Source organism: Pagrus pagrus (genome assembly GCF_965226575.1).
Source record: "Pagrus pagrus genome assembly, chromosome: 5".
Classification (NCBI taxonomy): Eukaryota; Metazoa; Chordata; class Actinopteri; order Spariformes; family Sparidae; genus Pagrus; species Pagrus pagrus.
The window spans coordinates 2,487,501-2,513,186 of record NC_140189.1 but is presented as its reverse complement, the minus strand read 5'-3'; the positions used below and the strand labels follow the sequence as shown (position 1 = coordinate 2,513,186).

General features: G+C 40.4%; 1 protein-coding gene and 1 long non-coding RNA gene across 2 annotated transcripts; both read left to right on the top strand.

Annotated features, from left to right (window-relative positions):
* Positions 1 to 320: 320 nt before the first annotated feature.
* Positions 321 to 3,026, top strand: il21 (interleukin 21; the record flags this gene model as incomplete). The annotated part of the gene is made up of 6 exons (XM_084352365.1): positions 321 to 461; positions 553 to 594; positions 2,323 to 2,436; positions 2,562 to 2,600; positions 2,748 to 2,828; positions 2,969 to 3,026. 6 exons carry the CDS (start codon positions 321 to 323, stop codon positions 2,993 to 2,995), a joined length of 444 nt encoding a protein of 147 aa, XP_084208491.1. The 3' UTR covers positions 2,996 to 3,026.
* Positions 3,027 to 5,679: 2,653 nt separating this feature from the next.
* LOC311257620 lies at positions 5,680 to 9,094 on the top strand. The gene is made up of 4 exons (XR_014622644.1): positions 5,680 to 5,745; positions 5,832 to 6,025; positions 6,101 to 6,216; positions 8,848 to 9,094. It is a non-coding gene; the product is annotated as an uncharacterized lncRNA (long non-coding RNA).
* The last annotated feature ends 16,592 nt before the right edge of the window (positions 9,095 to 25,686 follow it).

Here is a 25,686-nt window from a genome sequence, read left to right as displayed (position 1 = left end):
GAAAATGGGAAGTGCCGTCTTCCTGTAGTTTCCTGTCGGGTGCACTCACACAAGTTTACATTCACACACCCGTATCTATAGGCCCCACGCACGCGCGGCTTGACGACACTCTCGGATCACGTAGTGGTGACTGCCAGTGGAAAAGAAATTTCATTACTCACACACGCCAGTTTCTGCACCTTTCCAACGATCTGCAAGTGGTTTTCCTGTGTCCTCAGGGATATGTATAAAAAGGTACGCGACACAACTGTCTGCATTTCCAGTAAATCTTTCGAAAAGCTTCTTTTGGTGATCTGGTACCTGCTGCTGATACTGAGAATATGAAGCTGGTTGTGTTTTGCCTGTTTGCAGTCTACTGCTGTTCTTTGGCCACAGCGACAAGGGAGGCTAACAGAACATTGGAGAGGAAGAAATTACAAGAAGTCCTCAAACAGCTGAATGCTGTGAAACTGAGCCTGCAGGTGGGTTTCTCTTAATTTAATTTTTCATAATTTTGCCCATGTTTGGTCACATTTATCATTACTAAGCACAATGTTGTTGGTTGTCTTGCAGCAAAGTGAGAAGATGCTGAACACTCCACCAAAGAATATCGAGGTAAGCCAAACTAACTTCAAAATAATATTGACAGTATGGTCACCGCCACATTAAATATTTGTGGTTGCTTACTCATTGTTGTTGTTCTCCCACTTACTATAGTAACTAATTATCATGTGCCGGCTACTGTAGGAGTACATCAAATGATGTGTGAAGTCACAAAATGCGTATTGGAAGAGCCTATAACCAATCAGCTGTAAAGGTTGAGAACTAAAGCTTACAAATTGACATTTTTTTAAATTTCAAGTCTTCTGCTAGTTAATATTGAAAACATAAACATTAAAAGTTGCATACTGTACAGCGGAGTCAACAGGCAGATCTACATAAGCAGTGCAAAGCTAACAAAGCTAAACCTAGAGAATCTGTTATAGTTTACAGCGTGTGCTGAAATGTGAACATATATATCTTAAAAGAAGTAATTTTTGTACTTGACGGTAAATCAGATTAAAACTATAATCTAAATAATTTATGATCATCAAAACCTAGTCCATTATCCTATTACAACAATGATATTTAGCTTAATTATCTAGCTTACAGTAGAAAGAAAACCTTTTTTTATGTAAAGCAATGATCTTGCAACCCAATAAAATCCCTCATAACAATCTGATTATGTGCACTAGACTTCAAATAAATGCCATTACTTGTAAATCCACATCAGCTCTCTTTCTTGTCAGGCTTACGCTCTTGAGTGAGTCAAGTCAAGAGCTTGCTCAGTGTATTTTCTCACAGCTTCCATTGCACTCTCAGATGAAATGTGATGAGTAATCAAGTGAGAAAGCAGACAAAACCATGGCACTTCCTCACACCACCTCAAAAACTCAAAATGCTCCCTAGCGTGCTAGATTGACATTTGAGTCAATCTCTTGTTTAAAAACTGGCAAATTACAGCTTATGTTGAACCACAAATGAGCAAAAATTGCACAATGACAGTGACAGTCAAATGTAAAAACAACATCCGATAATTTCTAAATTATTAACAGTGAGAAAGTATAAAGTCAGCCGTTCTTATTGTTCAAATCTCACCCTCAAGGAATAAAACCTATTAACTCTCCAAGCAGACATGCTGTGATCTAAAACTATGATTTGTACAGCAGTACGAGTCTCTTGACAGAAACTGTTTGACTTGGAAAAAACATGTTGTGGCATCAACACTTTCATTAAGGTTTCTGGAGGGAAACAATTTAGACAAAAATGTCCAAAGCACTTTCAGGAAAAGAAACTTTAAAAATAATGGAAACTTTATTTGCTTAAGTTTCAGTTTAAGTAAGTAGTGTAATGCATTTGTCTGATTGGAAAGTCAACAGCAATGATGAAGTCATGACATGAAACCAGAAAAAAACAGCTTTCTTGGAAATGTTTTGATGGCAGTGGATTTTTTTTCTCCCTCTACTTGACACGTACAATTGTATCATAAAAAAAAAATCTGAAAACTAATCAATGTAACAGTTGGTGTTGTTGGTGAACTACATTTATTGTTGACAAAATGTAACATTTGAGCTCTATCCTCTTTTTTTATGGTTAATCTACCATATGTGCCATTGCCATTTTCCAGTTTTCCGTAAAAGAACAAACAAGTAAATCAAGCAAAAGTAGCACTGACAAAACTTTAGTCAGATTTAATCAGACCTCATGTAAATATTACGTACTTTTTATGCTTTTTTTCTTCAGCATTGATATTTGTTGATGTTGTACTGATATTTTATTCACAAACGTGTCATTTTGTAACAGGACTGCTGCTGTCTGTCAGCACTGAAATGCTATCGGTTCAATCTGGGGGTCCATTTCAATGTTAGAGAAGGAAAACAAAGACAACTCTTCAAGAGCCTTAGCAATCGCTTCACTGTAAGTAAATGGTGGGAGTGGGAATGTTATTCAAACAATATATCTAAAAGAATATCTTAAGTACAATGTCAAGTTTGCAGTACTGTACATTTCTAAAACTAACCAATTTATTTGATCCATTTTAGGAGAGTGGTCTGAACTTTTGCAATTCACCAAATGTCAATGTAAGAGAACATTTTATCAATATTTACTCATATTGTTGTTATTTCTTATTTAGACTGATATTTCAGTCATATTTGTGGCATGTATTACACACACAGCAGAGGGTCATTATTAAATTAATTTTAATGTGTTTGGTTGTTTCCCTTTAGTCCACCTGCCAAGACTGTGACTCGCATCCGAGGCAAAATGCCACAGAGTTTTATAACAGACTCGAATCTCTTATTCAAATGGTAAGAGTACTTTTGTTTCTTTTGGTCTATTATAGCATATGGAAAAGGTGGCTGAAAATATGTAGCATTATAGGTCATTAATGTTGTAAAGATGGAAAAAATTATGTGAGAATTTACTTAGAATTTTTCCCCATTTTTAGGCCATATCCAGACTGACCATGATCTAAGAAGAGGTGAAGATCTACTTGTGACCGAGGATTGAATGTAGAGAAGACACTACGCTGAAAAGATGCTAAACTTGTTACAGCCTTCTGAATATTTAACTATACTTATTTAATATTTATTTAGATAGTGGTGGTGAACCCACTCAAGCTATGTAGAAGGTATTCTCAGGAAAGCTGCTTTGCTGCCACCCAGTGGACTTGGCAGTTTTGATTTTCTTTCCGCCTCTTTTTCACTGAAAGTGAAAGTTAATTTATTTGTTGTAGTTCTCAAAGAATGTTAAGTATATAATGACATTTATACTGTGTATGACATGCCTTATTGAGTATTATTATTGATATAATTGTACCATTGTACCACCAGAATAATAAATTAATTACAGCACTGAAGTTTTGGTTAACTTGGTGTATATGTAGGACAACATAAAAGCTTCCAGCAGAGCTGGATACACCATCACTTAAAGTTCATCTGCCTCCTGAATCATAGTTGGATTGCCATCAGAACCACAGGAGAAATTGAGGTGGGCCAGTCCCTCTGTGGGACAGGGGGACTCTCTGAAAACCTTCACCCAGATTGGTGTGATCGGTTAAACTGTGTGGCAAAGTATTGGCTAGTTTTATTTCTGAAGCTAGGAAAGATAAGGCAAAGTATAACTGAATAATACACACATACAATGTTAGATCACTTTATTTGATGCATGTATGAAGGCATACAGATTATTATTATTATTTTCCTATAATCTGTATATTTGGTCTCACACTACTGATGCAACATAGGCCCACTACATTGAAAGTCCATTTGAGTAAATAATTTAGTGTGTTTAAATGTCAATATATTTTCGTACCATTTAGTTGTACATATATTCCAACATAATGTTATGATGATCAATTTTGAGAATTTATCAACAATAAGGTGAAAGTCATTTTTTAAAAAACGCAGGGAGGTCTAGTCGTTTCCAAGCGTATCTTTTAGCTCGATGGTCCCCCAACAAAAAGAAGTCATCTTCGAAGATACAATTAGAAGTCTGGATCTCCTGTAGCTTTAGTCTTAGGGTCAGGGCAAAGAAAAGGTTAATAATCAACTTTTTATTTAATACTATAATATTATTTTAATACACTTACATATTTGTTATTCATCCAGGTTATAGAAAGTAAATCTGCAGTGGACAGATGTAGATTTAGCCAGGCCAGGATGCCAGTGCCATTGCCCCAATACAGTTAGTGCACCTTCAAGCCAGCCTCACATTCTGCTTGTTTCATTTTACATGTATTTTACGAAAAACAGTGTAAAAGTAACAATTATTTAGTAATCTTGTTTACATAAAGAATGGCGTAGGTTTTTTATTTTTCAATCCCAGTTCATCCCTGTCCTGAAACACTGCAGTCCTAACTAGCGCTAATTTTAGCCTTAAACTTTACAATTTCTGTATTCAGAGTAAAGCGAGATGACCGGCTGAGATGAGTACTAACAGTATGTTCATTTTTATGTTGTTATTTATTCATCTTACATGTGTGACAGCATGATTTGAACCAAAAACAAATATTGATGTGTTACTTTTCTTTTTCCATCAGTATGTCACAGTTAAAGCAAACATTTACATTAACTTAAGACTGTTACTGGATGTTTGGCCACAGCACAGCAAAAAAAAAGGGGTTTACAGTCATTTGTAAGGACCCAAATAAAATCAGAGGATATACTTTTTTCAACTACCAACAGTAGGTGGCAATATGAATCCTTCCAGCTGATACTGCGCACACATGAGAGTAAATTTGTATTCATGTTCAGGTTTTAATCATATTTTTGTTTTACATTGTTGTATTTTCCCCATTCAAAACCACTTATGGGATTTGCTGCCAAGATATGAGCTAGACTAACGCAACACTAGGATATGGTGTATAAATTGTTGTTGCTGTAAAGGTATCATGGAATTAGTGCCATTGCCGATAAAACTGCCCTGGGGAAGCTGAGATAAAAACAGTCAAAACAAAAGCATAAGCAGCTCAATTATGCCTTTTATGTGGATCTTTCACTGTTTGATCTCCTTGGAATTTAATTAGTAACTTTGGTTACTTTAGTTAAACATTTTCTGATTCCATCTTCCTAAATGTGAATATTTTCTAGTTTCTTGGTAGTAACCTGAATATCTTTGAGTTGTTGTCAAAACAAGATTTCCAAGGACATCATCTTGAGGTTTTGGGAAAGACATTTTATAGACCAAACAACCAATCAATTAATTGAGAAAATAATCTACATATTAATGGACAATGAAGAAAGCTGTTAGTTAAAGCCCTAGATCAAAGGTTCATACCACAGGTGACCCAATTCCTGTGGTGGAGACATTGGTACAGCTGTCTCTTTCTAAGACAATAATGTATAGTATTTCTAAACAATTAAATCTATTTTGTCTTTTATCTAGACCTCGAATCTGTAATTAAGCTTTGAATTGAATTAAACTGAATTGATTCCAGGGCCACACTTTGATAGCCAGTCATACCTGATTGTAAGATGACTTTTAATGTCAAAACGTTTGAGAAAGTTTGTCTGAACACAAACTTATTGTGGCAGTATGGGATTTGGGCCATGCTCTGCCTTAATTGGTGCCTCAGCTGACTTACGCTGGGAGCGCTGTCTTTAAAAGTGGGTGGTTGTGCGCCGAGATCTCTCTTGCCTGGGAGCCGCCGGGTGCCCCGCCCCGCCTTTCCTGCACACCTGGTCGCCTCATCTGATCGCCTCGCAGCTGGGTCGCTCCGCTTGGGTATGTTTCAGTCGCTGCGCAGTTCGTTGGCGCTTTTCCTGAATTTCAGCAATCCTCCTTAAAATTGGCTTTTGTCCCTCATACAGTTCTGTGCCTGTATCTTTCCTCTCCCTTGTTGGAGTGAGTTGGGGCGTTATTGAGTGTTCCTCCCGCTAACGGCTCCCGTGTGCTGCGCCGGAGAAAGGGGTAATCAGCTGTGATAACGATCAGCTGTTCGGCCACGTTAGTAATCGTGCCGCCTCTCTTCCTCGCCTTTGTGATGTTCATTCAACACCTGACGGTATGTAGATGTGACGCTGTTAAAGTTACCAACATAGTTATTGTTAAGATGCTAATGTGCTTTTGTTTATGACAGGGTTAAAAGGTGCGTGATCGTTTCTGCCCGCACCGACACTCTCCCCCGTTGTGCGCTGTTTGGTGTTTCACTGCATCAACTCTGCATCCCTACTGCGCATGTCTCCAGATCTTAAAGTATGTATGGACTGATTTCTTAAAGGGAATTTCTTTTGGTTGATGTTTTTGTTTTTCTTTCGCTTTTGCTTTGCTTGGCTTTGCTTTGCGCTGCATGTTAATTTGGACTTGACTATTTTGTTTGATATTTTGGGGGGGGTTTGCATGTTGCTTGGGTTTGATTAATTTTGCTTAATGTTGAGCTACTTTGCATGTTAACCTGAATTTGAATATTTTTGCTTTCTTTGACATTTTGGGTTGCTTTGCATGTTTGTTTGGGTGTGATTATGTTTTTTTTGTTAAATCTTATTAGCTTAATATTTTTGCTTGATAGTTTTCTTTGTTTTGCATTTGTTTGGTTTTGTCAAATTATGTGTGTTTAATTGATTTAACCCTCATTTCAAACCAAATTAGTTAATTGCTTTCTTTGGGGTGGGGTTGTTTTAAGAGTGAAAGTGTGTGTGTGGGTGTGGGTGTGTGGGTGTGGGGTGTGTGTGGCGGTAGAATCGTGTCATAATGCGTGCGCACCTATCAACTGAACGTGTCACACGCGCGTGCTTTGACGCCTGCGCAGCAAGCAGCGCCTGACGTGTAATGTAGTTTCCTCATTGACTTATAATGGTCCCCCGTTCACACGCACGTTCACGCGTATGACTGCTGCACGCCGGTAATCACACTACGCGTAGTGACTACGCGTAACATTCATGCGTTTTTATGCGAACGCATGAAGATAATTGAACATTTTTGTCACACGCTCACATGTAGGCGGAAATGACGTGCGCAAACTATGTCACGCGTAACAAGATGCTGCGTGCGTACGAAGCAGCGTGCGCACGTCTGTCTGTCACTGTTTGACAAATGTTGTCACGCGTTCACACACGCGTGCGGTCGCAGTTTCTGATGTGCGACCGGAAGTTGATCTGCACCGTGCGCAACACACCGCGTACGTGAACGCCTCGCGTAGTTGGCCTTTTCATTTTATTGAAGTGTCGTCAACCAGGGGAGGCAGCAGTGAGCCAGACACTGCTGCCAGCATCTCAAAAGAAGAATGAGAAGGAGGAGAAGTGTTTTTTTTGTTATATATATATATATATATATATATATATATATATATATATATATATATGTATATATGTATGTATAAAAAACGCTGCTGCTCGAGTCCTCAGTGGGACCAGGACGGTGGATCATTGATAAAAGTGCGTGCTTCCCCCGCCCCTCCCAACAAAAGTCCTGGGAGTGTGTTGCAGCTGTTCAGGTGCACAAACCTAACGCACCTCTCCAGCGGTCCCAGCAGTTCTCAATGAAGTGATTACCTGCGGGGGCGTGGTTAACTTACAAATGTTTGTCATTGATTTTGTGTCTTATGTGAGAAACAAAGTAAAAGAAACAGCAACAGAACTCTTTCTCTGTCTTCATGGAACAAATGAATCATGTCATGTAAAAGTCTGTATGTCTGTATCTCGTATTGGATCGATTGCGCCATCTACTGGATGAACATGGAACGCAGAACAACTACGCGAGGCGTTCACGTACGCGGTGTGTTGCGCACGGTGCAGATCAACTTCCGGTCGCACATCAGAAACTGCGACCGCACGCGTGTGTGAACGCGTGACAACATTTGTCAAACAGTGACAGACAGACGTGCGCACGCTGCTTCGTACGCACGCAGCTTCTTGTTACGCGTGAAATACAGTCTGCACGTAACAACGCACGCACAACAAAATTCTCATGCGTGCACACACCCGTTGCTGCGCATCTCTCTGGTTGTTTTGACATTGATATACCTTCAGAGAGAGTGTGTGTGTGTGTGTGTGTAAAATTATTGTTAAAATAAAGTGTTGATTTTGTACGCTGGATCCAGTCTCAAGCCTTCATTAGTATACCAAACTTGTGCACTTTAACTTCGCAAGGACTAACATTACTCCCCAGGTGAAATTCCTGGGGTGGCGTTGTGGCAACTGTTAATTTCTAGTTCACTTTTTCACTAGATATTGATCAAATTGTGATTAGAAATTCTTTAAAGTAATCGACTAAATTATTACACTTTATTAACATCCTCCCTCCTGATCCTGCCACATTACAACTGCCCTTACCTACCACCAAATTTAAGGCAGTGTGATGTGCATAATGTAGAAATAGGTATAAAATTTTCAGTCCAGCTTTTGCTGTTCAGACTCATTAAAAACATGTTTTCTTCGCTTTTTGATATTGTTGTGCCATGTACTGTATTCTTATTGTGTTTTATTGTTCATTTAATAAATAAAACAGGAAATCAGTCTTGTGTCACCTGAGGTTGAAGAAATTGTATTTGGGCACTGAAAAAAAAAATACCTGGGCAAGCAAACTACCACAAAAACGCTCTCACAATGACAGGTGCAAGCTTGTTTTTATGCAGGTGTCCTATCTAACAACACTACTGTGGACTTCCCAGGTGACAAGGCGATTTCAGCAACACAAACAAATTCATAGAATTTTACCCAGATGTATTTCACACCTGTGAACAAAGATTCTTGCGACCCTGGAGCCTGTGTTGATTTATCCCACTCGATAGACCTTAGCCTGTGACTAAGTCAGTCAACACTGTCAAACTTTGTGCAATTGCCAAAGAAGAAAATTGAAAATGACCAAGAGTATCTTTCTTTTTTCCAGCAGTTTTTGCAGCCTGAGTGACCCTTGACACACTTCTCAGGAGGGACTTTATGTGCATAAGTATATGCATTTAATTTCACGCATGAATTATTCATCAATCAATGTTATTATGAGTGAGTTACGTAGATAACCACTGCAGTGGACACCAATCAACAGTATTAAAAGTGATTCTTAAAGAAATGGATAGGTAAAAACAATATTTTCAACTAAACAAGATGTTACAGAATAAATTCAGATTTTTATCACATTTTTCTTGTACATCTTTTTTTCTGTGACTGAAAATACATCTGTCCACTCCAGTGGATGTTATGCACCAAAGGGTATATTCTGCCTATTGGGCCTATAATGAGATAAAATGCTATTTAATATTGCTGTTTAATTAAATTTTTCCAGTGTAAATTGTATCTTGATTTTGAATAAACACACAAAATAAGGCAGAATCATAACGTCCAATGGAGTAGACGGATCACAGTAAAAAAATGTTGCTTGTCTAAGAATAAGAGGACTTAACATATTTGCTAGAGGTACTTTGTGCATCTCCTCTCAGCCTTTTTTTAAATTTATGATGCCATAGCTCAAAATGACAAAGACACAAGGATAATAATCAACTGGAATTGTGGACAGGGCATTGGGGTAACTTGCCGAATTTAGCAAATGTAACTAACATGCTTGTTTTAACCCAAATCATGATCTTTTCCGACACCTAGTGTTGGTGCCTAAACCTAAGCAAACTGCAACCGTTTCACAATGTTAACAGTTTATGTAAAATGTTTCTCAGCACGTTTTACTTTTAAGTCTAACCTGACATTGCATATTTATTATTGATAACTTGATTGCGAGCCCTGCATGTGCAAAACTGACACTAAAAGGTAAGTAGAGCTTTGAAGTTTAGGGCCACTGACCACAGTTGGGACTGAACATGTTGATGTGTTGATGATGGAATCAAGTTTACCAAAAATTTACACACACCAGCCAACATTAAAATGACTGGTGAAGTAAATAACATGGATCATTACATCATCTGCTGGAAAAACGTGATCCCCTGAGGAGAAATTCAAGTGTTGCAGCAGCACAAAGACAAAGTAGCAAGTAGAAACAAAGTATCAATCCCGTTAAGTAGAATACTGGTTTTCGTGTGGATGCCACCCACTCAAATACCCAAACACTGTTGCATACCAAGTAGACCAAATTTGTAATATGTGCAAACATAAGAGAAAAAAGTACTGACAGAAGACTCAGTCTGTGATGACTGCTGGTTGCTTTTCCCTGCTTCACCCAGCTGTACAAATTGGCTCATTTTAGCTCTAGTAACTTCCATCATGGAATATTTGTTTGTTTGACATCACAGACACCCTACTCATGTTTTTCTTCTTTTGGTTGATCTAACCTCCATTTAACATCACTCTTAAACTCATTGACAGCTTGTCTTGTATTATAAATGCATACTAATGGCTACTTATTTCCTCTAATGCAGGGGCATAATATACATGCATGTCAGAGGTCAGCTGGCTGTCAGATTTAAGCGTTTTGAAATTTTCAAGTGCAACTTGCACTGTGATGTGACATCCTTTAATAATCACTTGGCCCCAAGAGACACTACCTAATCTCACTTTATCATGTGATCTCGTCACTATATTTTATCATGATCAATCATAATAATATTCAGTAATCAAGATTATAATCCATGTTAACAGGGAATATTCTAACTTTGTGTCTCACCAGTAATAATCCTTAAAAACAGACATCTAAATGCAGAATCTGCTGGAAAGCGCCCAGATTTAGGTATCAAAAGCATCCTGGTTTCTGTCAAGGAGCCTAAAAAAGAAGGAAAGGTCATTATGTCACCAAATCACACTTTGCGGCCAGACAGTTGTACTGAAGTCAATATGCATGGAGAAACACTAAAATCAGACATATCTACGCCTTATGACTTCTGATACACAAATGCCTCCAGAAAGTTAAAGACCACACGTCAGAGAGTAGGTTAACAACATATTTTTTTATCGACACGTTGTTCGTCCCTCAACTTTGGGGGAAAAAACAGCGAACAGGCACCTTTCCTACACAAAGTTGAGTGTCGAACAAAGTGTCACTAAAAAATGATGTTGTTAACCTACTCTCTGAAGTGTGTTCTTTCATTTTCTGGGGGCATTCTTCATCAGAAGTCATACAACGTATATATCTTGGGGTCAAGTGTGTTTCTCCATGCATCTCCCATTGGCTCCAGCGGTCACCACTATCTTGCCCCAAAGCGTGATTCGATGATGTGATGACCCTTCCTTTTTTTTTTTTGTTTAGGTTCCTTGGTTTCCATTTGTAGTTCAAGTAGCATATCGAACACTCACATTTGAGTGGGCTTTGGTTGCACAGGTGCACAGTCAATGTGGAGAGCAAAAGACACAAAATGCATAGACAGAAATGCACCCTCAGGACCCATTGGCTATCATCTGACAACAATTTTTTGAGAGATTTTTATGAGATAAAAAAAAAAAAAGTTACCTGCATTTACTATATGCAGATACCTGTTTAAAGAATAGTATCTCCAACTCCATTCTCACATCCTAAGTTGCCAATTGGATTGTGAACAATGACCGACACACGGAAGAGGAAGTCTTTGTCCAGATAGCAGGATCTCTACTGGCTATACCAAAAGCCTGGAAACATTGGCCGCTGCCCCTAGAGGCTAAATCGTCATCAGACGAAAGTTGATGGGTTCCAATATTGCACCAGACAATGCTTCATTGCCTAGCTGCATTGAAGGGACAGTTATAAAACAGTTATTTTGATTCCAAAAAAGTTGGGACACTGTAATATATAAATAACATCCAAATGCAATCTTTTGCAAACTAACTGTGTTTACCGGTTTTATGAGGTGCTCCAAAGTCCATGTAGTAATATCATGGACTATCATTATTACACAATCATGAGGAATGTTCAAAACCGATGTTTTTGTGAAATCCACAACTTCAAATTGTTTGAAACATGCCTGTGCTCCAAATTCAGAATAAGCATGTATATTGAAAAATCATTTAAGTTGAATGAAGTTGATGAGCTGGTAAAACTAAATATATTGTCTATGTTCTGTTTTTAATTAAGTCAAAATGGATGAGCAAATTATCTCATTCTGTTTTATTTTACAAAGCAATACCAACTTCTTGCAACTGGGGTTGTACAAAGGGGGAATTTTATACCAAAAAGACTGACTTTGGAAGATACCGACTTGGTGTGAAATATTCAGAGAGGTGAAGTCTCATATTAACTTCAAATTAATATATATATATATGGCGGGTACATGTTTAGATTAACAGAAGGACATCGGAGGAAACATGTTGAAAAAAACACACAGACGTCATCATCATGACGTGTACCGTCACGACTCTTTTGGAGCTGCAGCTCCGGCTTTCTGTGTGAATTACACTCTGGTTCGTCTTTCACGCCGGAGCTGCTTGGTTCTGTGTTAACAACCAATGGTGGAGAATTGGCGAACCGCCACTGCAGCGATAATGCGGCGTCTCTGTTTGAAAAGGGCTAGTATGCGTAGGAGGCCCACTCCTAATTCTGGCCCTATATTCTTGTTTCTCCTTCCTCTTACTCAAACTTTCTTTTCCCATTATTGTTTCAATCCCGCCACTGTTTTTGCAAAAAATCAGCAGTCTATCTTTTTCTTCCCTACTTTCCTTTTACCTTTTCTTCTAACATACTCTACTTCATCTTAAACATTCTGTGCTTATTTGCCTTTCACTGGAAACACCCCATAGGTGACATAGTGCCAAAGTTGAACATCCTCAACTACATTATTTCAACATTTGTCTGCCCTTATTTCAGCAGGGCCTGTAAGACAGCCAGCTAGAGTTTTTAATTTCCCAGTTTTGTTCCTCCTGATTTCAATTGACTCACTGGGACAGATGTGCTTAAACTTCCAATGGGCTTATCATTCACACAAACTTCACAATCACACTGATCTTCCCATACTAGCGTATGGCTGGATCTCATCAAGCACACACTACCTTTGGTTAACTTATTCAGCCAGGTGGTTTGTACGACACATTCGTTCTGAGCAACGCACCCTAGCATACAGGCTGTATACTAGTCACTGAATGTCACCACAAAGTTCATTCTTTATACTTATTTCATATATATTTTCACTCATACGCCCATTTTATTGTAGTGGGGCCTATCATATCATATTATACTGTATCATATTATATTACAGTATCTTATATAGGATCATATTATTACTATATTATTATATTACCTGTTATCAGGTTGCACCAAACACTTATTCAATTTTTTAGTCGTCTACAAGGATTATCTAGAACTCCTTCAGCCTCTTGAAATCCCAACGTATATATATAATAATATATATTGATTATATATATATAATCAGTTCTTTTGCAAGCTTTACTTGTTAGGTTACAACAGCCTCTTGCTGTGTCATTAGGTATACTTTAGTTTCTTTTTTTTTCTTTCACCCTACGATTTTCTCTTTTTCAACACAAAGTCCAATACCCCCAGGGACTTACATGGCAAAAAGGCAACCCCCAGGGACCCTTAGACATGTGAACTCACTACCTATGTTAGCAACCTAGGTTTCAAAATGGAGCAAATTATTCAAAACGGTGTACTCACTTATTAGATGGAGCGTCCGCTGTCTGCTACCTGTGCCTGACTTCAGGCGGGATCCAGTCCTCCATTTGTCAGAGTGGAACTTTCGTCACCAAAATGTAGTGGAAATTCTCCTTTGTGAGGTAGAGAGCTGCTAATTCTCAGAAGAAATTTAGACTCAGCGTGATGAATCAGATCTCTTTAATACATACTGCAAGTGTTCTCTCCAGTCTTCAAAATGTTTCCAACTTAAATACAACAGAGTAGAGGTCACATACTTTTACAACAGTTGGTTGTTACTCCTTCCTAAAACAATGACCCCCTGATGTTCAGGTTGATCATGACTTTCCCAGGACAGTGACCCTTTGATGTTTTATTAGAATGTAAATGTCATCTTATCTACCTTCCTGTAACACCTCAGACAGAGAGAATTGCCCCCAAGTGACTTTTTGACCCTTACACCTAAGGAGGATTATCCCCTCCACCTCTTACATCCTGATGTGGTCTTTACAGTACATTGATTACTGAATGGAAAACTATTACATTTCTCACAGCAACATATGAAAATGACTCCACCACTCATCTTCATCAAAATTGTTGAGGACATTTGACCAGAACACGGGCCTGTGTGGTCTCTCTCTCGTCCACATTCTCCTTCCCGAGACAGGCACCAATTGATTCAGATGAACCCAACGTCTTTGTTTGCGGCGTCTAAGGTCTGCATGCCTTTTTGCCTGAAACCGCTCCCTGCTTCTCTCCAACCGCTCATCAAAAGTAGATCTGATAGCGCAGACACGTTGCTTACTTGAATCAGCCATTGTTTGCATCATGTTGTAGATGATGAGGAGCAACTTTGCTTGCATTTGCAGAAGTTGCACAGCCAGCAAAACCATAACACTGAGTTCCACCACTGTTGTTTGGAAGTCGCTGCCTGGTGCGTTCTTTATACGTCACATGAGACGCCAACTCTGTTGTGTAACACGTCGCGCCCGTAGCATCATTGGTCATGCATCTGTGTGAATTACACTCTGGTTTGTGTTTTACGCCGGAGCTGCTTGGCTCTGTGTGAACAACCAACGGCAGAGAATTGGCGAACCGCTGCTGCGTACTGTGTTCACCACCCCAGCTCAGAACACCACCCCCGCAGATTCAGAGATATTTCTGAGGAGTGTCTCCCTACCCAAATTAACCCAAAGACAATCACAATATCTGGACCTACCTCTATCACTGCAAAAAATCACTAGAGCACTTCATCTCATGCCAAATAATAAATCACCCGGTCCAGATGGCTACACAGCAGAATACTATAAACAATTTTGTTTTTTTTCTCATCACTGTTCTTTAAAATGATCTCTGAAATTCAACCAAACAAAAGAATACCCTATCACATGAATACTGCCTATATTACACTCATCCCAAAGCCAAACAAGGACCACACCAGTTGCTCCAATTACAGACCCATATTAATAAATACAGACATAAAAATCATAAGCAAGGCCCTGTCAATTAGATTGGAATCTGTTATCTCATCATGAATACACATAGACCAAACTGGCTTCATCAAAGGGAGACACTCCTCAGAAAACACTCGAAGATTATTTAATCTAATAAATTTCTATAAAAACAACACCCCTCCAAATAAGCCACCCTTCATGATAGCAACCCTTGATGCAGAAAAAGCATTTGACAGAGTGGACTGGTCCTTTCTCTTCACCTCCCTTGACTATTTCGGATTCCAGCCATATTTCACCAATTGGATTAAAACACTCTACAAGTCACCATCTGCATCTGTTATAACTAATGGAATTATATCAAGACCATTCCAGTTACAAAGAGGAACCCGACAAGGATGCCCATTGTCCCTGCTACTGTTCGCACGTTTTATCGAACCTTTGGCAGCTTCCATTAGACAATGTGATAACATCACTGGCATCAAATCAAAAGTACATCACCATAAAATTAATTCATTTGCTGATGACATATTGTTATACATCACAAACCCCTCATCATCACTTCCATCAGTCCATAATCTGATCAGCAATTATAGTCGGGTGTCTGGCTACTCCATCAACTGGACAAAATCCAAGATTCTGCCTATAGGTGGTTGGGATGCTGAGGCTGGGGACCCCCTCTTTAACCTCATAGCCAAATCAATCAAATACCTTGGAATACACATCTCTCCAAACCTAAGGGAATTATTCAAACTCAACTATACCCCCCATTACAAGAAATAAAAGATAATCTGGAAAGATGGAATAAACTCCCATTATCTCTAATTGGCTGAATTTCAACAGTTAAAATGAATATCCTCCCAAAAATAAACTATCTTTTTGCAATGACTCCTGTCACCCCACCCACTGGCTGGTTCTCCTCTCTCAATAGTATAGTCACCAAATTTTATTGGAAAAATAAAAAGCCAAGAATTAAACTATCCACTCTGCAAAAACATAAAGAATATGGAGGACTTGGGGCTCCAAATTTTGCTATATATTCTCTATCAAGCCAACTGCAGTATATCCGTCACTGGACAAACGACATCAGTTCACCCTGGCTTGAAATCGAAAATAACCTAACCCAAGAATTAAGCATCAGAAATCTCCCATATATATCCCCATTTATAGATAAATCCATTAAAAATCACCGATGCTACAAAAACAACAATACCATCAACACCACTCTAACTGCCTGGTGGAAATCAAATGAAACTCTCCATCACAGCCTCTCACCATCCTCTCATACCCCTTTATGGAATAACCCCATGTTCCTAATTAATAATAAAACCATATCCTTCCCACCCTGGATTGGGAGAGGAGTGACCAGCCTGGGACAGCTACTCAATGGTGGCCTGTTCATGACCTTCGACCAGATCCAAAAAGAATATAATATACCGACTCACTGCTACTTCCAATATATACAGTTAAAAGAAGTCACAAGGAAAAGCATCAACATCACTAACTTTAATAATCACAGTCCCCCCCACTATATGCAAAGCTACAATTACTCAAACCTCAGGAAATACTATCTCAGATATACAAGCTCCTAACATCCAACGATACAACAATATCAATTCCAACAGACAGATGGACCATAGACCTCAATAACCTCCCGGTAGACACCAATTGGCAAAACATATGCAACAAAAACATTTTCCATGACATGTAACTCTAAAACCCAACTGATACAGTACAAAATCCTTCATATAACTCATATTACCCCACACAAACTACACTGCATGGGCTTTAGCCAAAGCGATACCTGCTCTCTTTGTTCAACCTCAGTAGATAATTACATCCACGCGCTCTGGCACTGCCCACCCATTCAAAAATTCTGGTCGGAGGTCATGGGCAGGCTATCTGAGATGCTGTGCCTCAGCATCCCCATATGTCCAATCATTGCTCTACTTGGTGACCTAGCCTTATTACACATACCCAACCAGCATAAATCATTTGTACTAATATCACTAACTATTGCCAAGAAGACCATACTATTGAACTGGAAAGACAGAACAAAGATATCCATAACTCACTGGCTAAATCTCCTAAAGGTGCGTTCACACCGGACCTTTTATTTTTGTCGCTGGCGACAAGTTTACATATTAAGTTAATGCAAACGAGCGACTGAGCGATTAATCGCTCAGGCGAAATGTCGCTGGGGCTCTGAGCGACAGCGTCCGAGCGACGGAGCGAAAAAACGCTCTGTCGCTCGAGTTGAGAAACCCCAACTCTCTGGCCGTCAGTCGCTTGTCGCTCAGCGCTGACTGGCTGCCGTAATCTATATGTAGGCCTAATTATGACAACTACTGAAACCATGTAAACGTAATACAACTCCACCGGTCCGGAAGAGCAAAGCCGGCTTTACGTTGACACACACAAACACACCCACACACACACCGGAGACAAATGGCCAGGCGCTCCTCAGCTGGGATGGAGCGCCTGTAGTTGGTGTCCAACCGGGCAATTCCTGCCTCCGATTCTCGCCAACAGCTCGTCAAACTGGGCCGTTGTCAGCCGCGTATACCGTTGAAAACGGGAAGAAATGAGCGCCTCCGAGCGACGTGAAATTCACTGGAATCGCTTGAATGACGTTATCAGAGCGATCTGTTGAATTGTGCCGACGAGCGACTGCAGCTGAGCAACCGAGCGATTTTTTTGGAGCGACATGAGCGACAGCGACAAAAATAAAAGGTCCGGTGTGAACGCACCTTAACAGATCACTCAAATCTAGAACTCACAGCAGTTTTAAAAAATAACACCAAATCCTATGAAAACAACTGGTCCCCCTTTCTACAATACCTGCAATGCTGACCCCTATATTTAACTTTCTACTCATCTATTTATTTATGTTTCTTCACAATTACATAATTTCCAATTTCTCCTGTTCCCAATCTCCTTGGAATATGTATGTGTGTATGTATATATGAGTGTATGTATATGTAGGTATATACGCATATATTTATTTATTATTATGTACAAATTATTATTATTATTATTATTATTATTATTATTATTATTGGGGTTTTTTTGTTTTTTTTTCCTATCTCATCTTTCTTAGGGGTATTTAGCTACTCCACACTACAACTTTGATTATAACAAGATAAACACCATAACTCACTATTACCCTTGATATAACTGATAATATTCAACAGATGGTTGGATGCGGGGCTGGGCTATGTTGGACTCGCTGGGGTGACGGGCGGGGGGGCCCCTGGCTGGCAAGAATAACCCCTCTCTCCCAAAAGATAGAACGGGATAAATAAAACAACAACCTAATAAATAAATAAGATAAATAAGGAAAAATAAAAATAAAGTAAATTAAAAATAGAATAAAGAAACACCAATAAGTGTCACCCCTGTGGACAGCACACTCCCTCCAAATAGGTCTGGGGGTTGCCCGGTGATACAGGTGACAGGGGTGGATCCACTATGAGCCAGTGATCTCCTCAGGGTCTGGTTGCTGTCCCAAACAGGATACTCCCCCCAAAAAAGGGAAGAAAGGGGAGGGCCAAGTCATACACAACTCTTAATTATAACAATGGTCATCTCTATTTTCTATCATGCTACATACTATACTATGCCATATTATGTTATGTCATGTCACGTTATGTCATGCGTGGACACACACACACACACACACACACACACACACACACACACACACACACACACGGGATGAGTCATCTTGTTTGTCTATCACTGTCACTGTCTTGTCTTGTTATCAGCACGTAAATAAAATTGAATATATATATATATATATATATATATACTGTGTAATTATACTGTGTAATGTGTATTTATACTGTGAAAGGTGTACTGGGTATTTATACTGTGAAAGGTGAACTGGGTATTTATACTGTGAAAGGTGTACTGTGTATTTATACTGTCTAATGTGTATTTTTACTGTGTAATGTATATTTGAACTGTGTTTTTATACTGTGTACAGTGTATTTATACTGTGTTCTGTCTATTTATACTGTGTAATGTGTATTTCGACTGTGCACTGTGTATTAATACTGTATGCTATGTATTTATACTGTGTACTGTGTTTTTATACTGTGTACTGTGTATTTATACTGTGTGCTGTATATCTATGCTGTTTATACTCTGTGCTGTGTATTTATACTGTGTGCTCTTTATTTATACTATGTACTGTGTGTAGTGGCCCCTCGGATTTATTCAAGACGCAGAGAGTTTCAAACGGGTGTTGATTTATTTCTTCCTCTCAACAAGCACCATGCACCATACACCATACACCATACACCGTGAAAACTACAGAATAAAACAGAAGAAATACAAACGCTTCTTTGTAGTTTCACAAATAATTCACAGATAAATCATGTCAGCATATTAATCACGTTTACACCTGATACAAATCATTTTAACCAACTCATAACAATGAAATATGAAATATGTTTTAAGCTATTATGACAAATGTATCACATGCTTCTCTTAAATGAAATACATTATACTGCTTTTATCCTGCCGACATGTGCAATTAACTCATTAACAAATGAAGTAATGACATTCTCCTTATTCTTAACAAAATCTCATCTGGTAACAATACACTCCACGTTTTTCATACCTCATTCCGCTCTCCAAGGGCGCTAATTAAAGACTTTCCACCATCAGCTAGCATGCTCTTTAGCTCGACACACACCTCACAGTTTGGAGCTCGTTCCTCTGACGATGCGGGAGCACAACATTGTGACGAGAGTGCAGCAGGAAGTTTAGCGTCACAAAAACCTCAGAAGAAGAAAACGGCGCATTTCAAAATAAAAGCGTAACAGACCACAAGGTGGCACTGTAGGACTAGAATGTCTTGTTAACAGACAAAAACAATACTGTGTAGGATATATTAATATATAATATTAATGTCATTTATCAGACATTTACACTCCCACCAAATCCTAGCACAATGAATGAACAAATACACAAGGAGTAAATGAATTGTACAGGATTTCTCGACTCTAAGAAATGAATAGCCTCAAGTTAAGCTATCAGGGGTTTGACTATATAGCATCACACATAATAAAGCAGTGTGCAGTGTTGTCAGTCGCTTTGTTCTAGTCAGTTTTCAAGGAGGAGCACCAATTTTTTGACTGGTCTCTCAATAACTGAGGGCTTGGAGGGAGGATCTTGTTTTTTATGAGGTTTCCTCTCCCCAACTTGCACTTTCACTCGACGAACTAAGCCATCGCTACTTTGAACAGTCTCAATCACTCGTCCAAGTTGCCACTGATTTCTTGGGAGATTGTCGTCTTTAACAATGACAATGTCATTCACTTTCAGGTTGCGCTGAGGCAAGTGCCATTTCTGTCTCGTGGATATGTTCAGCAGGTACTCTTTTTTCCAGCGACTCCAGAACTGTTCAATAAGATACTGAACTCTTCTCCACCTCTTTGTTGCATACAGGTCCTCCTTGACAAAAACTCCAGGGGGAGGAAGAGCAACTTTAGATTTCATCATCATGAGGTGATTCGGTGTTATAGGCTCCAGTGCCTGAGGATCATTGATTCCATCCACTGTTAAAGGGCGGCTGTTAACAATAGCCATGGCCTCATATAGCAATGTTCTGAGGGAGGCGTCATCAAGTCGACCTGGGCACTGTGCAAAGGTGGCGTTCAGCACATTTCTAACGGTTCTGATCTGGCGTTCCCAGACACCGCCTGCGTGACTGTCAGAAGGGGCATTGAAGACAAATTCGCACTGCTTCTCAGTCAGGAAGATTTCCAGTAGCTTAGTGTCACATTGCTTAAGTGCTTCCTTGAACTCATTTCTGGCGCCAACAAAATTAGAGCCTTGGTCACAGCGTAGTTGTTGAACAGTTCCTCTCAGGCTGATGAAGCATCTCAATGAGTTGATGAATGAGTCTGTTGACAAATCTTCGAGCATTTCGATATGAACAGCTCTAGAGTACAGACATGTGAAAATCAAGCCGTATCTTTTGTATTCTTTGCGGGCTTTCTTTACAATGAAAGGGCCGAAACAGTCCATGCCGCTGTATGTGAAAGGTGCTGAGGCTTCGACGCGTTCTTTGGGAAGTTCGGCCATTCGCTGCCTCTCTGTCGGCCGTCGAAGTTTCCTGCAAAGCACACAAGTGTGTATCAGCTTAGCAACCAGCTTGCTCCCACCAATTACCCAGAATCCATTGGCCCGAAGCTCCATTAAAGTCTGGCTTCGGCCCTGATGGCATGTCTTAGCGTGGAAATGGGACACAATCAGCTTGGTGATGTGGCTGTCGTTTGGTAAGATGGGGTGCTTGACTTTGTGACAGAGTGATGACTGTTTCAATCTCCCACCAACACGGAGGAGTCCTTCAGACCAGATGGGGTCAAGACTGAAAAGAGAGCTTGAGTTTGGAAGGTCCTTTTCACCCTGAAGCACCTGTACCTCATGGGGGAAGGCTTGCTGCTGTACGATCTTTATCACTTCGTCAGCAGCCTTCTCACGCTCCTTAACAGTCACATGCTCACTGTGTTGTTTCTGTTTAGATCCCAGTCTCTTGATTCTTGCAACCACCTTAAGAATTGTTGTCCAAGAGGAAAACTGACTCAGACGCATGAGGATGTCATTGCAGTTTTTGGTTTCGGTTGCAAGCACCTGAATTTTCTTGACTTCAGGATCCCCAACAAGTAATTCTGTTGGAGCACTGGGTGTTAGATGTAATTCACGCTCCCAGAGAAACTTTGGTCCCCGCAGCCAGTTTGTTGAATGAATGTCTGAAGCACGAAGACCTCGGGATGCGTGATCGGCTCGGTTTTCTGTGGTGTCCACATAGTGCCACTGACTGGGATCACTGTTATCCCTTATTAACTGAACACGGTTTGCAACAAATATGTGGAACCTACGGGCATCATTGTTAATGTACCCAAGTACAACTTGCGAATCTGTCCAGAAAACCTCTTCATCAATCTTTATGTCAAGTTCACTTTTTAACATGACACTGACTTTGGTAGAAACCACAGCTGCCGTGAGTTCTAGTCTCGGGATACTTGTGACCTTTGAGGGTGCAACCCTTGCTTTCGCCAACACAAGACTGCAGTGTACCTCATCTTTGTCAATTTGTACCTGAGGTAAGAACATGCACCGTATCCCACGCAGCTGGCATCCGAAAAATGGTGCAACTCTACTCTGACAATGTTATGAAAGTCATATGGGTGGTAACATCTTGGGATTGAAACCTCTTTCAACTTGTGAAGACCATTTATCCACTCCTCCCACCATGGTCTCATATCTTCTGGGAGTGGATCATCCCATCCGATGCCTCTGTGACACAGCTCTTGAAGGATACGCTTTCCAGTTAGGCTGAATGGAGCGATGAATCCAAGTGGATCATAAAGAGAGGCAACGACAGACAGGCAACCACGCCGGGTTGAAGGCTGATCTTTCAAGCTGATGTTAAAGCTGAAAGTGTCAATTTTAATCGACCATTGAATGCCGAGTGCACGCTCTGATAGGGTTGGATCCAGTCCCAGAGGTTCGATGGTTGCTGCTCTTTCTGAGGGATCTAAGCAGGCGAGGGCTGCTTCCTCATTTGAGTTGAATTTATGAAGACGTAGGCCTCCTCTTTTGCACAACTACTGTGACTCAGTGATCAGTTTCTTGGCTTCCTCGACCGATGGGACGCTGACTAGCCCGTCATCAACATAAAAAATTTTCTCCACAAATGTTGATGCCAGTGGATAGGTAGCTTTGTGTTGCCGTGCCAGATGTTTCAAGCCAAAATTGGCACATCCTGGAGACGAGGCGGCTCCGAAGAGATGAACCGTCATCCTGTACTCCTGTGGTTCCTTCTCCAAATCTCCACCTTTCCACCAGAGGAATTTCAGATAATTCCGGGATTCAGGAGTGATGGAGAACTGATAAAACATTCTTTCGATGTCACAGATAATCGCGACGGCAACCTTCCTGAATCGGCAAAGAACTCCTACCAGAGGATTGATTAGATCAGGCCCAGTTAGTAGAGTGTCGTTTAGAGAAACACCATGGAATTTGGCCGAACAGTCGAATACGACTCTCAGCATGTCCGGTTTTCTGGGGTGATAGATGCCGTGATGTGGAAGGTACCACTCTGTCTCTCCTTCAGATGTTGTAGGGGCAGGCTCTGCATCACCCTTATTAATTGTTTCTTCCATGAATGTTTTGTATTGATCGTAATATTGTTTATTGGTCTTTAATTTCTTCTTAAGACTCTGCAGGCGAACTATGGCTAGCCTCTTGTTGTTTGGTAGATTGGGTGGACTGTTGCCCTTGAAAGGGAGGGGCATCTCACAATGTCCGTCTTTCTTCTGTGCGATGTGGTCACTGAGGAACTGTATGAAATGAACATCATCCTGAGACACATATTTATCTTCATAAGTTCTCTCGATGAAGTCTGATTCTAGAGCTTTTAGAACATCTGGCGCCGATGGAATTGGCAGTTCTTTTACTGTGAGCCGATGCACAAAGCTCTGACTTCCTTGTCTGTCTAGGTGGGGGTTTGATGAGCCTACGATACTCCATCCTAGTTCTGATCTCTGTGCAAACGGTTGATTTTTGTCACCAACTACAACCTCAAGAGGAGCTAGTGCTGATGGACAGTCATATCCAATTAAGAGCCCTACATCACAGTCTTGAAGGGGTGGTAGCTTATCTGCTAAGTGTCTGAGATGAGGCCACAGTAATGCCGTTTCCTTCGTTGGGACGTAAGACTTGTCCACTGGTATAAAGTCACGGCTGTAGGCCTGCTGTAGTTGGATGTGGTTCTTAAGGTGCAGTCCTCGAACTTGTAGACCATGGACGTTCTTGCTAGATATGATCGTGTCAATAGCCGTCATAGTACTAAGTTTCAGTTTTACTGGTTGGGCATCAACATTTAGCTTGTCAATTACATCTTCTAAGACAAACGTTGAGTCACTCTGTGTGTCCAGTATTGCATATGTAAGTACTTCTCTGTGTGGCTCTTGTACTGAAGATACAAGGACTGGGACAATACTTGAGGTAGCAGAAGCACGTTGTGTTGATGTATGGGATACGACCTTGTGCGTTTCCTGACTTGCATGTTCTTCTGTGGAAGTGGAGCTATTCGTTGTTGCTTCCACAGGTCTTTGTTTCCTGTCTTCGTGCAAGCAGGTTGGGTGACGACGGCTGCATATGTTGCATGTGTGACGCCTCTTACACTCTTTAGTCATGTGACCCTTTCTCAGGCATCCGAAGCAAAGCCGATTTTCATGGATGAATGCCTTTTTGTCTTCACCACTCTTCGCCTCGAAGGTGGGACACTTGGTGATGTTATGAGCTTCACTTTTACAGACGGAGCAAGGTGATATCGGTTTACTGCTGTTTGTTTCTTGTTTCTCCTGAGCGAAACTCTTTGTTTGTGCATTTGTGTTGAAAGCTTTGGCTCTCTTTGGTGATCTTTCATCTGTGGCCTTGAAATGTATCAACAATGGAGAAGCAATAGGGTTACAAGCTATCCGTGCCTCTTCTCTTTGCTCAGGAACTCTGTGAAGCATGCAAGATCTGGATAGCTTCCTGATGTGTCAAGTTCCTCTACAACAATTCGACTCCACTTGCGCACGATCCATTCTGGTAGCTTTTTGAGCAACTTGTGGTTTTCCTCACAATCGTTAAGGATAGATAGTCCTTTGACGTGTGGGATCGCCTCAGTGCAGCCTTGGAGGAAGTCAGCGAACTCTCGTAGTGCTAGTGGGTCGTTTGTGTTGATCTTTGGCCATCTCATGAGCTTATCTCGGAAAGCCTTTTGCAGTATGAACGGGTTCCCATATCTGTCCTGTAAGACTCTCCATGCTCCATTGTATGCGTTCTCTGAATCTCGATAAAAGAAACTTTCTACAGCTTTGCGCGCCTCTCCAGCAAGATAATTTTTTAGATAAAACATCTTCTCAGTTGGTGGGAGGGGTTTTCTGTCAATAAGAGCCATGAATGACATCTTCCAATCTGTAAACCTTAAAGGGTCACCACTGAACGTGGTTGGTTCAGGAACCGGCAAGCGGTTCATGCTTAATGAACTGGCGATTGCTTGGGCTAGACTGACAGACTCTTGGGTCATGGTCACTTCAGGAGCTGCTTGGTGAGGTTGGAATGATGCAGCATCTGGATTCAAGTGAGGTGTAGTTTCCATTCTGTAGCAAGCAGAGCTAGTTTTGTCATTAATCTCCTCATCATGGTTCTCGAAACCTTCAAAATCGTCATATGCTCTCACACGAGCTGCTGCTATAGCGACGTCTTTTGCTGCTTGTAACTGCTGCAATTTTGCTCTCTCTTGTTCCAACTGTTGTTGCATTTCCACCTCCTTTTGTTTCATTTCTGACAACATTTTTGCCTCCTTAAGTTTCCATTCACTCTCTAACTTGTGAAGATGTGCTTGCTGTGCTTGAATGTCCTTTATGGCTTTTGATTGTTCCAGCTTAGCAGCAAGCTCTGCTTGTGCATCTACTCTACTACTGTGGGTACTGGCTGAGCTGGAGTGGTTGCTCAATCTCTCTGACAACTCTGCTGAGCTTGTAGTTTCAGTTTTGGTGTGGCCAAAGACAGAGCCATATTCATCTTTGTTTAATATTTCTCTTACCCTTTCTTTCTCAAGTTGGTCATTATAGTCTTGATTAATAGTCTCTAGTCGGTTACTTATGAGGTCACAAATTTCCCTTGTTAGTGTAACACAGGCATCCATTTTTTTGACAATCTCTGGCGTGGTGTTACTGTTACGTAGGATAGGTTCATACTGCTGGCCTACGTC